Raw genomic sequence first — 14421 nt, forward strand, 5'->3', positions numbered from 1 at the left:
AAATGGGGTGGCCACTTTCGAAAAGTTTGGCGGCTCCCCAAAATGTTAAATGTGAAGTTACCATACGACCCAGTAATTCCACTCCCAGGTATATACACCAAAGAAATGAAAATAAATAAGTGTTCACACAAAAATGTGTACATGAGTGTTTATGGCAACATTATTCACAATAACCAAAAAGTGCAAACAGCTGAAAGGCCCATCAACTAATGAATGGATAAAGGAAATGTGTTATATCCATACAACCATTATTTGACCCTAAAAAAGAACAAAGTACTGACATATGGCACAACATGGATGAACCTTGAAAATGTTATTCGAAGTGAAAGAAGCCAGTCACAAAAAACTATGTATTATATGACTGCATTCATATGAAATGTCCACAACAGGGAAATCCTCCCAGATTAGTGGTTGCCAGGGCCTGAGGGGAGGCAGGAATGTGGAATGACTGCTCAAAATGGTTGTGGAGTTTTCCTTTGGGATCCATAAAAATGTTCTAAACTTAGATAGCGTGATGGTTGCACAACGGTGAATATACTAAAAACCACTGAGTGGTACACCTTGAAAGGGTGAATTTTATGATATGTGAATAATATCTCAATATAGCTGTTATAAAAAAACATAATTGAAAAATCTTTGTTGTCTTTCTCATTGCCTGCAGAATACTGTTGTGACTTTGTATATTCGGTTCCCTCTGCTTTGCATGCCCTTTATCCTATCTGCCTAGTGACCTTGCACTTGTCCCTTTGGACCCAATTCCCTCCAGACTGAGCTGGTGGCCCTCCTTTGTGCTCCCAACCCATGCAACTCTTCCATAGACATTGACTTCCTTGCTGTAATTTCACAGAATTGACTCTTTTCCAGGCGGGAATTATGTTATTTTTAATCTCTGCATTCTCAGCTTCTAGCAGAGGTGCTCAATAAATGAAACAAAAGAACGAGTGACTGAGTAAGCTTTTGTCATTCTTGATTTAGTTTTTGTTCTCTTGCCTACTCTTATTCACGTCTGTTAACATAATAGTTTTCGGGTGGAATGCTTTTCGTGTCTATATGATTTCTGTGACCTAAAACTCTACAGCTTTGGTGGGGACACTTGGCTGGCTCAGTCGGTAGAGCATGCTACTCTTTTTTTTTTAAAAGATTTTATTTATTTATTTGACAGAGAGAGAGAGACAGCGAGAGAGGGAACACAAGCAGGGGGGAATGGAAGAGGCAGAAGCAGGCTTCCCGCCAAGCAGAGAGCCCGATGCGGGGCTCGATCCCAGGACCCCGGGATCATGACCCAAGCGGAAGGCAGACGCCTGACTGAGCCACCCAGGCACCCCGAGCATGCTACTCTTGATCTTGGGGTTGTAAGTTTGAGTCCCACACTGGGTGTGGAGATTATTTAAAAATAAAATCTAAAAAAATAAATAAAATAAAGAATAAAAATCTACAGCTCTTGTAATAAAGTACGCTAAACAAAGGATTTCCACCTTAAATAAATTACAAGCAAGTTTCTTTTCTCAGATGCTGTTTTTGTAGGTGTTGTATAATTTAGGTAACCAGTTGCTACTTATTCTCATGATTCGATTAGTAGCAAATCAATGATAGGTGAATCTGATAAATGTGTCTGTGAGTTAATAAACTGAAACTAGCGGGGCACCTGGGTCGCTCAGTCAGTTAAGTGTCCAGCTCTTGATTTCAGCTTAGGTCATGATCTCAGGGCTGTGAGATCGAGCCCCACATCCAGCTCCACGCTCAGCGAGGGGTCTACTTGAGATTCTCTCTCGCTCTCCCTCTGCCCCTCCTCCTGCGCACACACGTGCTCTCGCTCTAAAATAGATAAATCTTTTTCAAACATACTTTAAAATAAATAAATCAAAACTAGCATCTATGAATACAGAGTTTGCAACTGTTTCAAACATTTCACTACTTCCTGCCCTGCACTGCGGGACTCTACCTCACTGCTTCATCATGTGACGTAAACTGCTAAGTTCCTTTACTGTGAGGTCATGTTCCTAAGTTAGAAAGAACTAGAAATGAGACGTGTAAGACCCAAAGTGAGTTTTGTGGATCAGAGAGTGAGTCACAGAGATCAGACTCTGACACACATCTCCCACTATGTTTATTTTCTCCTTCTAAGTTCCAACTCGAATTTAGAAAAATACTTGACTTGCCTCCTTACCAGTCTTTTAGCTCAGGCGTGGGTTAGGAGAGATGTCAGTATAAAGAAGGCATGTGGGTAGAAAGGTACATTTTGAAGTGGCAAATGTCTTTACGCTTACATTTGTCTCTGTCAGGAAGTAGCTGTGGGAGCTGTGATGTGTCTTGACAGTGAATGGGGCCAGGATAGAATTTGTCTGCATAATCTTTCAGATTCATTGGTTTTGACAGGACTTGAAAAATGACTCTAAACTATTATATGCCACAGAAAATCCGGCTAGTTTGTTTCTTGGGAGACTATGCATCGGGGATGTTCACTTTTCCGATTTTCTAAGGTATCTTGAATAAACCAACTTAAGCTAAGCCTTACAAATCAATACCCATGAGACCTGGGATTGCTTCACGACTGCCACCTGTGAGTTGGTGTAGGGAAGGAAAACTTCCTTTCTCCCCTTCTAGATTCTTTGGCTGGCCTAATCATTCAATGGACATAAAACAGATTAACAAGAGAAAAACAAACTTAATTTCATACACAGGAGCTCATAGAAATGTGAAACTCAAGGCAGGCAGCTTTCATCCCTTTTAAGCAAAGAAATGATAAATGTGTGAGCAATTACCAAGACAAAGAAGCGTGACCTGAGGGTACTGAACTAGTGAGGAAGTAACAAGCATTGTTTATACAGCTTTCTTGGCCCTGAATTTGCTATCTCTGGTGATAGGATGTCTCTTTACCTCCTGGTACAGGAAGGGTACCTTTCATGGAGGAGATTATTTCCTGCCTTCAGGGGGACAAAGGATGATCAGTGTGTGCTGTTTGCACTGGATGTTTCTTTTTTTTTTAATTTATTATTTTTTTAAATTTATTTATTTGACAGAGAGCACAAGTAGGCAGAGCGGCAGGCAGAGGGAAAGGGAGAAGCAGGCTCTCCGCTGAGCAGGGATGCACTGGATGTTTCTTAAGTAACTTTAACTTAAAATAATCAATATGCCAAAGTGGCATATTTGGGGGCAGCCTGCCCTGAACCCCATCATTGGTAAAATCATGCTCTCACCTTCACTCCACACTGTTACTAACAATGGCCGTTAGGGTTCCTATTCTTGTACTGGAAAGAGTTTTACATACTTTATCTCACCTGATCCTCACCGTAATTCCAAGAGCGAGGAGATGACATAATCCCCTTTTCACGCAGGAAGAAACAGCCTCAGAGCAGCGAAGTAAATGGCCCAAGACTGTGCCACTACCATGTGTCAGAGCTAAGATTCCATTCAGATCCATCCTCTGTGAGGCCACTCTGACGTAGTCCTAATGCGGTGCGCCGCTGCCCTCCATGTGTGGTCCAGCAAATGGAAAACTGGAGCTGAGATGTGAGTTCTAGAACTGGATTGTTTAGGGTCCTTCTGTCCCACCTGTTATTTGTTTGGGCTTGAAATTGCTAAAGGGAACAGATGTGGTGTGGTAGGCAGAATAATGGCCCTGGTTAAAAAACAAAATTCAAGGAGCGCCTGGGTGGTTCAGTCCTTAAGCGTCTGCCTTTGGCTCAGGTCATGATCCTGGGGTCCTGGGATGGAGCGCTGCATCGGGCTCCCTGCTCCGCGGGAAGCCTGCTTCTCCCTCTCCCACTCCCCCTGCTTGTGTTCCCTCTCTCGCTGTGTCTCTCTCTGTCAAATAAATAAATAAAATCTTAAAAAAAAAAACTGAAGTTTGAAGATCTAATTGGCTTTATTAAATGATTCATGAATCCAGCAGCATCCCTCTAGCAAGTACGGAGATGTTCTGAGGAGTTGTACAAAGTGGAAGGTTTTTATAGAAGAAAGTGGGGCAAGGGAGTTATTAGCAAAAGAAAGGTCTGTTGCAGGCCAGGACATCTTCTGGGCGGGGGGGGGGGGGGGCACAGTAGGATTTGTATCATGCAGACCACCTCACTGGTGCTGATCAGAAAATTCCAGATTGACTTTGAAGAATTCATATTCCTGGGATATGTTGAAACCATAATTCTTGGTTTGCTGTCACAGGGTGCGGGGGGCCAAATGACTCCATCTGGGGCTTGTTGTTTCTTTCTTTTTTTTTTTTAAACATCCCCAAAGGATGGCCCTGTTTTAAGTCCCAGAACCTTTGACTATGCTACCTTAACAGCAAAAGAGACTTTGCAGATGTGATTAAGTTAATGATTTTGAGCTGGGAGATTATCCTAAATTATCCAGCGGGTCCAAAATAATCACAATGGTCCTCAGGAGTAAAAGAGGGAGGCAGGAGAGAATCAGAGACGTGATGACTGAAGCTGTCTGGGGGCCATAAGCGAAGGAATGTGGGCAGCCTCTAGAAGCTGGAAAGGACAAGGAAACGGATTCTCTTCCCATAGCTCCAAAAGCAAGTAGGGCTGCCTTCACCTTGATTTTAGCCCTGCAGGACTCATTTCTGACTTCTGACCTCTGGAATTGTAACACAATAAACTTGTATTAAGCCACTAAATTCACAGGAGTTTGCTATGGCAGCCATGGGAAACTAATACATGTTGATGTAGGAAAGACGTGAGGGTTCAAAGCCCACCGCCAAGAACGCATTCTTGAGACGTCTTTGGTGCAAAGAGGTGGTTTTATTAAAGCACAGGGACAGGACCCGTGGGTAGGAAGAGCTGCACCGGGGTCATGAGGAGCGGCCCATTATATACTTTCAAGTTGGGAAAGAGTTAGAGATAGCGTTAAGTCTCTAAGGAATTTTGGAAGCAAGGTTTCCAGGACCGTGAGGGGGCTACCTATATGCTAGGAAAAGGTCATTTTTTAAAAGATTTTATTTATTTATTTATTAATTTGAGAGAGAGAGAGAGTGTGCGCACGCGCACGGGAGTGGGAGGAGAGAAAAGGAGGAGGGGGAGAGGGAAAGCAGACTCCCTGCTGAGCAGGGAGCCCAACGGGGTGCTTGATCACGGGACTCTGGGATCATGACTTGAGCTGAAGGCAGACGCTTAACCAACTGAGCCACCCAGGTGCCCCAGAAAAGGTCATTTATTACTGTCTAATAAAACCTAAGTCATGATGTATATCGGTGGGTCATATGCCTGGGGGATGATTGCCAACATGTATCTTGGGAGGGGGGTAGAGATAAAAGAAGTGTTATATGTTAAAGTAGACTTACAGGATCCTGGGGGTCAGGCTAAGATTGTCTTTTGCCCTTAGCAAAGTATTAACACTGAAGCAGCTGAGTCCCTAGAGGAATGTCACTCTGCCTGTTTCAAGGACGTGTCAATGCGCTGTAAGTAGTAAGGAAATTTAATAATTTTTCTTCTGCCTTTGTTTCCCACATATATGATGTCTGACACTCAGACCCCTCCACTACACAGGATCCAAAATTCATGCAGCAATTCTTGGTAATGCCATCCCTTTACCAAGTGGTGGTAGGTTCTGGTTATAAATAACAGATATGAAGAAAAGGAGTTGCTACTGGCCCTGAGGTTCTAAGTGCCGGCCTCACAAGGGCACGTGGAAAGACCTCACAGTCTTCAAGAGATTCCTTTTTGCTCTCTTTATAGCACTAAAGCATCTTAAATCTATTACTTCATTATCTATTGAGCACCTACTATATTCCAGGTTCCAGAAACTCAAAGACTGAGTAGGACTCAGCTCCTTAAGGAATTTAGAGCCTAGCAGTGGGCAGAACACATAAACAAACTAGTACAATGCAACAAGATATGTGCAAAGACAAAAATATCTTTGGGAAAAGAATTCTAGTGTATGGAAAATATCAACTCTGCCAGTGGGTGGTGGGGTGGGGGAGAAGGAGTAAGGGTTTGGAAAGGGTTTGATGTCACACCTGGGGGTGACTAACATCTTCGGAATCCCCAATTTTGATGGGAGTTCTGACACCTAATTTAGGTCCCTGTCTCCAGACCTGGTCCCTGTCAGGGTTGTAGACTCTATGGAATCTCTTTGTTTCAAATTTCAAGCTGTGGAGGGAGGGAGACCCTGAGAGGAAGAGTCCAGGAAGGAGAAGAGTGCCTGATACCCAGACAGAGCAAATGTTTGGAGCACTGGAGATCCATTCTCCATGATTTCCATGGAACTTCAAGAGAGATAAAGAAAGCGAAAGGTTTTGCAGGCATTCAGAATAAGTAGCCCTAAGATGTGCCACTTTGGCATGCAGATTATTTTGAGCTAAAAATAATCAAGGACCAAAAGACACAGGAAGAAATTCTGAGCTTCCCCTCTAGCTGCCTAAAGGAATTTAGATAGAGGATCTACTCAAGGAACAGAGCCATCACCACAGAGAACTACATTAAAATATGAACTAGGCGTAATAGAGAGAAAACTAGCAAGGCCTATTTGATCAAAGCCCTCTCTATGTCCCATTGTTTCTGGATGGCCCAGCAAACTTTTTTTTTTTTTACCAAACATTTACTCTTTCTTTTCTTCCTGTGAATTGTCTTCCTTTCCTTTGAAGCCCCAGACTCCTACCCCTTCTCCTTAGTTTAGGATGACATATATGCCTCTGTTTGGGGGCACCTGTGGCTAGCTCAGTTGATAGAGCATGAGGCTCTTGATCTCAGAATTATGAGTTCAAGTCCCACACTGGGTGTAGAGCTTACTTAAAAAACAAAAACGAGGGCACCTGGGTGGCTCAGTCGTTAAGCGTCTGCCTTTGGCTCAGGTCATGATCCCAGGGTCCTGGGATCGAGTCCCATATCGGGCTCCTTGCTCCACGGGAAGCCTGCTTCTCCCTCTCCCACTCCCCCTGCTTGTGTTCCCTCTCAGGCTGTGTCTCTCTCTGTCAAATAAATAAATAAATTCTTTAAAAACAAAAACAAAACCCAAAACATATGTACGTCATTTTTCCTGACTTGTCTTTGGAATCTCGTGTTTATTTGGATTCCCTCATGTACAAAATGAAATTTGACTTTCCTCTGTTAATCTGTCTCTTGCCAATCTGATTTTAGACCAGCCAGAAGACCTTAAAGGGCAAAGGAAAGTTTTTCTTCCCCAACAGTTTCACAAATTGTAAAGTACCAGCTAAATATAAAGTATTGTATCCACTTGCTTAGGATTCAGGCTTACACACTGGGAAATTCTGTCTCTAAACTAAGTCAATCTTTCCATTAAGAAAATACACACAAGGGTCACCTGGGTGGCTCAGTCAGTTAAGTGTCTGCCATTGGCTCAGGTCATCATCCAGGAATCTTGGGGTCAAGCCCTGCATCACATTGAGCTCCCTGCTCAGTGGGGAGTCTGCTTCTCCCTCTCCCTCTGCCCCTACCCCCTCAGCTCATGCTCTCTCTCTCCCCCTCTCAAATAAATAAATAAAATCTTAAAAAAAAAAAATAGTAAAAAAAAAAGAAAATACACAGAAGCTGTGGACATAAAAACTAGGTCTATGTTTGCTGGGCAATACCTAACATGGTCCATTTAAAATACATTAAATTTGGACACAAGGATTTATCACACAAATTAGGGCATAATCCCTCCTCATTATGACTTTCCATCCCTAAATTTACTTAATCCTGAGAAAATATACACACCATTTCCCGAGAAACACTGGTATACTAGGAAACTGGATTTTAAAGCTGGAAAGGACTTTAAAGATAATTTAATGAGAGCTTTTTTTTTAATGAGAGATAATTTAAAGGTAATTTAGTGAGATGTTGGTGGGGTTGAACGTCCTTCGAGGTTATAGAGATGGGGTAGTGCCAAGATTAATACCCAAGTCTCCCAACTCCCAGCCCAAAGTTCTTGCCCACGTGCTGTACTTCTGGCTTAGTTTGTGTCAAGGTTTATCTGGACTTACTATTTTGTTCCCAACAGTTTTAGGCAATAACAAGTGTGCTTTTTTAGTGCAAGTCTTTTTCACAAAATAAGTTTATTTATCAGAGCTTTAAATTTCTTTTACCAATTTTACATATGAAGAAAGATAGAAATAGTAAACATTCAGGAGAAAAGGTAGCATAAATCAACCCAAAATAATTAAACACCTCATTAAATCTTTCTTTCATTATAGATAAGTACATAAAGTGTTTCATTTATAATATTTTCATATAAACCCATGAAGCATTAAATCTTTGTGAAAATTTTCCTCGAAGTATAAAGTGACATTTTTCTTTTCTTTTTTAAAGATTTTATTTATTTGAGTGAGAGAGAGAGAGATCACGAGCAGGGGTAAGTGTAGAGGGAGAAGCAGACTCCCCGCTGAGCCAGGAGCCTGATGTGGGGCTGATCCCAGGACACCGGGATCACGACCTGAGCCAAAGGCAGACTCTTAAACGACTGAACCACCCAGATGCCCAAGTGACATTTCTTCTATGATAAATAGGATACATGTGTAAGTACCAAAAAGGTTTAGTTAGAGAAGAGGCTTGGCTCAGTTATGCGGGCTTTGCTAGAAGAGGTTGTGATTGCCAAGAAGGAGGAATCTCTACTCTTGGGTCCATTTATTTGATATCAGCTGTCATAGCTGGGGCTTCACGAAGGAAAGAGTACATCCATATCCTACTAAGTCTAATATGTAAAAGGATATTACCAAGGGATGTTACTACCCAATTTCCCCCCTATTGTTATTATGTCAACCACAGATTTTGGGAAAGTGATTTTCCACTTCAGTTTATCATATTGCTTTTGCTGAGTAATTCAGTCAACTGGGGTAACCCCCTATAGTATTTATTCTCATTTAACTGGAGGAAGAAAATCTAAACAATTCACGGCGTCTCTCAACGTGGGTTTTCCAAAAAAAAACCTCAAAACGTTGGAATCCAGCCCCTTTCGGTGGAAACCACAGGTGACTGACTAAAACAAAGACACCTTGGCGCACTGTTCCCCTCGCCGGCCCCCACGCTCGGGAGCAGCGCCCTCGGGGAGGCAGTGTGGAAGCGCCCCTCTGGGAGACGAGCGCCCTCCCGGCCGGCTGACCAGTGGCGCCCCGAGGCTGGAGGCGGCTGTGCCAGGCCCCCCGGGGCCCAGCCACCGCCGCGCAGCCGCCGGGGTCGACTGGGCGCGCGCGCCGGGGTCAGCTCGAGGACGCGGGCGGGGCCGGGAGGCGGAAGGGCCGGCCCGGGGCGTGCCCACGTGACCGCCTCGCCCGCCGCCCGCAGCCCCCCAGCCGCCGCCGCCTCCGCCTCTCGGGCTGCAGCTCCCGGCGTGCCCCGCACTCGCCGCTGCCCGCACGCCCCTCCCTCTCCTCCTACCAGTGCCACAGAGCCGGAGTCCGAGCCGCCGCCGCAGCCACAACCGCGGGCACTATGGTAAGGGGGGCGCGCCGCCCCGGGGGACCGAGGGCCGGGACGCGTCGAGCAAAAACGCCCGCGCGGCCCTGCAGGGCCCTGGGAGTGAGGCCGCCATTTTAACCCGATGTGCGCCTTAAAGGTGTGGGCTCCAGCGCCTGCGGCCCCGCTGCTCTCTTCTCCAGCCAGCTGGCCGGCCGGGCCTCCCGCCATCAGGCCGGGCCCTGCCGCTCTTCGGATTCCTGAGGGCGAGGAGGACGCGGGTCGGGGGCCGGGGGCCGGGGCTTAAGCCGGACAGGAGGTGTCTGGAGAGGTCGAGGCACTGGGAGCGGCGGCCCGCGGCGTGGGAGGGTCTGCGGGGCTCGTCCCGCGCATGCCGAGTTTGCGCCGGGCTTCCTTATTTTACTTAGCGCTCGCCTCTAAAATTGGTAAGTGCTCTAAAGCCCTGCCGAAGGCTTTCGGTTAAGGGTCTTGGTGGCCTGTAATAAAACCCCTAAGAGGAGATAAAGGAGGGGAGAAAACGCTTCTTTAAAATGCTTTTTCGCCGTAAAAAGCTTTTACACTAGCTCCGTTAGTTTGGAAGTGTCTGCGTTTGAGCTGTGAGGCAATTATGTTGTAGCCGTGGGCGGTTTGGAGTTCACACTTGATTCTCTTTCCTTATGTGGAAACGGCACTGGCTAGGATGACTTTAAAGAAAAAAAATAGTAGAAGCTTTAACTGAAATCCAAAAGTGTTTTTTTAAGGCCTGCAGAGTTGACACAATACAGAAGGTATTTTTGCTGTTGCTCCTGAAGCTCTGACATCACCCAGTGAAATAGGAAACATTTCAGCGATGGGACAGCTTGTATTTGTCCCTTTCCCTCTACCTTCCATTTACTTCAACCTCCAAACCCCTTTAAAAAGGGTGAATGGGGAAGGATGAGTTAGAATCCTTCGGTGCGTCTCGTATAACTGGTATTTAAAATGTGGCAAATCTGATTGGACTACTTGCGTGGTACGATGCAGTTTTTGATGTCCAGATTAAAGTGAATCCTTCCTAGGCAAACAGTAATTTTGGTTAAAACCGAAATACTTGTTCTGAATTACTGTTCTTCTTTTATTTCAGGCTTCTGGAGTTACAGTGAATGATGAAGTCATCAAAGTTTTTAATGATATGAAAGTAAGGAAATCTTCTACACAAGAGGAGATCAAAAAAAGAAAGAAAGCAGTTCTCTTCTGTTTAAGCGATGACAAAAGACAAATAATTGTAGAGGAAGCAAAGCAGATCTTGGTGGGTGACATTGGTGATACTGTAGAGGACCCCTACACATCTTTTGTGAAGTTGCTACCTCTGAATGATTGCCGATATGCTTTGTACGATGCCACATACGAAACAAAAGAGTCTAAGAAAGAAGACCTAGTATTTATATTCTGGTGTGTAAAAACAAAAGAAAAAGTACTTTTAAAATGCAAGGATTGTTATTAACATAGTCAGTTTTGCCTTTGTTTTTCTTTTAAGTGGGATTCAACAATTGTGTTGTTTTTTTTTTTTCTGTAGGGCTCCTGAAAGTGCACCTTTAAAAAGCAAGATGATTTATGCTAGCTCTAAAGATGCCATTAAAAAGAAATTTACAGGTACAAACATTAAAAATTTTGTGCAGAGGAATTACTCTTTCTTAATTATAATAAGATAATGGGATAATGTTTTTCCTTTTTAGGTATTAAACATGAGTGGCAAGTAAATGGCTTGGATGATATAAAGGACCGTTCAACACTTGGAGAGAAATTGGGAGGCAACGTAGTAGTTTCACTTGAAGGAAAACCCTTATAAAATGACAGTCAAGTGCCATCTGGATCTTAAGGAGCTTCCATTTCTCCAGCTCAATCAATTGAAATAGTATTAGGTGTTTGTTTTTTTGTTTTTTTGTTTTTTCTTCTTTCTCTTCCCACTGGGTCCTTCCAATACCGTGAATGAAGGAAATATCATTCATGTAAGCAGCCTATCAGTGATTGCCATTAGACTGTTTAATACTGTTATTTTTATGTAGAACCCAAGGAATGCCTTCCCATCATATTTTAGCCAAAACAACTGGTTATATGCCTCCCTTGCAGCAAGCACTACAATGAAAGTGATTGTCAATGTGAATAGCTTAGAATACTGCAAAGGGTAAGCTGATTGAATGCCTTGAAAGTATTATCCACTGGTCAGATGGTAAACTTTATTCAGTATTACTATTTATAGTTGCACTTGATTGCAGTTCTGTGAGGCTCAAGCATTCATACACCTCACCTGCCTTGGCAAGCCTATTTTTGTGACATGGCAGCACAGATATAACACTATGCATTTGAAAGCACTTTTTTTGTAATGAGTTTAACCCCCTACCCCCCCGAAAAGGAATGCCAATTAAGTTTTGTTAACTGTGTCATCAACTTATCCTAGTACCTCAGTATTCATTCCTGTTACCTGCGTATCTTAAAAGAAATAGCTGTTACTAATGCCTTTTTGTTTTCCATTGAGTGTACACTACTGAATAAGTGTAGGAGTTTACGTTTACCATGTAAGTTTTGCAACACTAAAAATATTTTGAATATCAGTCATGATGGCAATTTCTGTATAAAAGAGCCTTAAATGGAAAATTGTTTTTGAGATCAGACTCCCCACCCTCACAATAATGGCCACGTTGCAATAAAAATTGTGGCATATTACAGAACGTTGCCTTGTTTTCCTTGGACATTTTGCAAAATGTTATGTGAAGCAAATTTTAGGGTAAACAGCTATTATTAATCTTTGCACTGGTCATTTACAAATTTTTTTGTACAACATTCATGATATTTTCCAGTTTGTTGAGTTTAAAAAATATTCTAAAGCCAATTAATAGAAAATATTATTGTTATAGAGGGATACTTTTATAAGCATTACTTTATTTATTTCCTTATATGTTAATATGAAGATCAGAAGTTATTTTTTGCACTTTGACATAAATATTCTTCAATACCAGGTTTGTTCTCTGGGTAAATTAGGGTAGTTATTTTTTAATTCACGTTTACATGTCTGAGTAATTGAGTAGTAGAAGCAGGGAGCTCTTACTGCATATTTGGTCATAATGAAAATCATTTATAAAATGTCCTTCAAAAGTTAATACTTTTCATGTTTAGGAACTTTTATTTCAGCTATTACTTCTTAATTTACTTTGCAAATTGGAAAAAAAAAATGATGTAGCAGTCTTAAACATCAGTAGTGGGATTTGGCTGTGGTCCAGAGTGCTCTCCTTATAGAGAATTTGATCTGCTCAGTGTGAGCAGTTTGCTGTTAGCCAGAGCTATTTATGGCAAACACATGCTTTTGTATCTTGTCATAGTTATCCACAAATGGCAAAACTGGACTTGATTCTACTGGTATGCAAAACAGGCATGCTAGTAAGCAGTCAATCGTGGCTTAGAACTTAACCCCATAGCCCTGAAGAGTGCTCTTCTCAGAAAACGGGAAACAAAAACTCCCTTTTTTTTTTAAATGTGTGAAAGTGATTTGAGTATAATTAGATATTTTCCCAGATTTTCAGAAGATTTTTTTCAGGTGGAAACAAAAATAGGAGTTAAATGTCTAGGCTTCCATTTAAAATTATATGAATGGCTTGGGATCTTTCGCACTGAGCCATCTTATTTCAGGCTTCCAGCTGTCCCTGTGAGTTATCCTGGACGTTTTTCATGGCTTTTTGGTAAGGTTAAACTCATAAGGAAAGTATGACAATAATGACATATACTAAACCGTATGTGTAACTGATTCTTATACCATGGAATTTTTCATTATTTTCCTCATTCTAAAAAATAAGGGACTCTAAATAAGTTATGTAGTATCTCTTATTTTTATAGCTGATTTACCAGTTTTCTTATATGCCTCATATAATAGTTTCAGAGGTCAAATATTGCTTTAAACTGTGGTACTTTGATTTGTTCGATTGACAGAACTGATACTAAGTTCATTTTTGAAATACATCTTTGTGCATAACGCCAAAAATAATGATAAAATTAATGGTTCACATGTTACTTGAGACTAATATGGCATTTGAAGTGATCATTTTATTTTACAGTCATTTACAATGAAACAGTGTTCCAGTCAGCTTTAAAAGGTATACGGTGCTAATTAGTAAAATATTGCCCTCAATATTTTACTGCTAGCTTGCAAAATTATAAGTGTTTAAAAAAATAAAATGTATGAAAATATATAAAGCTGTTGAGATGTGTTTACTTATATTTCAGAACATTAAAATTTTAAAAACTAATGTTGCAGATCAAAGAGGCACCATTATCTTTAGTCTTTTTTAGGATTTTAGTTGGTATACTTTGTCATTTGCAGATAACAGTATTCTTTGAAAATTTGTAATTTATAGCGATTAATTTTAACATTTTCAGACAAATGGGAACAGTAGGCATTTGTCCCAAACTGGCTATCATCAGCTGTTGTTTTCAATCATTATTTAAAATAATGTGGCCAGCATTGTGTATTTAATGTCCCTTTTTAGTAGATTGAAAGAAAAGCCTCATATGTTTGAGTTTCCTGATATAGATCCTCTGTAGCAGCTAGTTTATGAAGTCTAGCAAATGAGTTTTGGGAGAAAATTAAGTGTTTCCTTATTAAGGAATAATCTCAGCAATGGTCAATCATAGAAGGGTTGGGAACACCCTTCATTAGGTTTACCACTCTGAAAAAATAATCTGGTTCTGCTCTTTAAAGGTCCTATTTTTGCTTGTACAGTTAATAATAGTTTGAGATCCAAACAAACATGAATATTAAGTTTTCTATGAATATTAAAACTATTAGAGATGTGCAGGCAGGCTCCAATGAACATTGCTTTTTCAGACAGCTTGAATTTATACATGTTCCATGTCTCATGTCAGCCAATAAAGATGTCTGAGGCTTTTCTTTTGCTCTAGAACATCCAAATTGCTTTTTTCCATGTAGAATTGGGAGTCATCCCTTCACTCCAATTTCTTGTCATAAAGCAATTGGGCAAATTATTCTTTCTGAGCCTGTTTCATTTCTTTTTTTTTTTTAATATAAGAATAATATTCATCATACCTCATTGTAGAAGATCAACTA

At 41.6% G+C, this 14421-nt stretch overlaps 2 protein-coding genes across 3 annotated transcripts in view; one reads left to right on the top strand and one right to left on the bottom strand.

Annotated features, from left to right (window-relative positions):
* Positions 1-13725, bottom strand: part of SRP54 (signal recognition particle 54) — a 248683-nt gene extending 234958 nt beyond the window's left edge. Inside the window, exon 1 of the mRNA XM_081830632.1 lies at positions 13721-13725. The gene's annotated coding sequence lies outside the window, so the exon portion shown is untranslated. The remainder of the gene's footprint in view (positions 1-13720) is intronic.
* On the top strand, positions 9226-12034 carry CFL2 (cofilin 2). Of its 2 annotated transcripts, none has more exons than XM_006732230.3 (4): positions 9226-9365; positions 10450-10757; positions 10882-10958; positions 11042-12034. In XM_006732230.3, the coding sequence occupies exons 1-4, from the start codon at positions 9363-9365 to the stop codon at positions 11152-11154; spliced, it is 501 nt and encodes a 166-aa protein (XP_006732293.1). In that variant the 5' UTR covers positions 9226-9362; the 3' UTR covers positions 11155-12034. The 2 variants fall into 2 exon arrangements, with proteins under 2 accessions (XP_006732293.1, XP_081686774.1); XM_081830648.1 differs by lacking the exon at positions 9226-9365 and adding an exon at positions 9466-9772.
* Positions 13726-14421: the final 696 nt, after the last annotated feature.

The sequence above is a fragment of the Leptonychotes weddellii genome, chromosome 9 (genome assembly GCF_054177405.1).
Source record: "Leptonychotes weddellii isolate Sample4059 chromosome 9, ASM5417740v2, whole genome shotgun sequence".
Lineage (NCBI taxonomy): Eukaryota > Metazoa > Chordata > Mammalia > Carnivora > Phocidae > Leptonychotes > Leptonychotes weddellii.

Excerpts from the sequence above, each read along its gene's own strand:
- CFL2 (XM_006732230.3), top strand. Across the intron at positions 10,758-10,881 it reads GACCTAGTATTTATATTCTG|GGCTCCTGAAAGTGCACCTT; the intron begins GTGTGTAAAAAC and ends TTTTTTCTGTAG. Across the intron at positions 10,959-11,041 it reads CATTAAAAAGAAATTTACAG|GTATTAAACATGAGTGGCAA; the intron begins GTACAAACATTA and ends TTTCCTTTTTAG.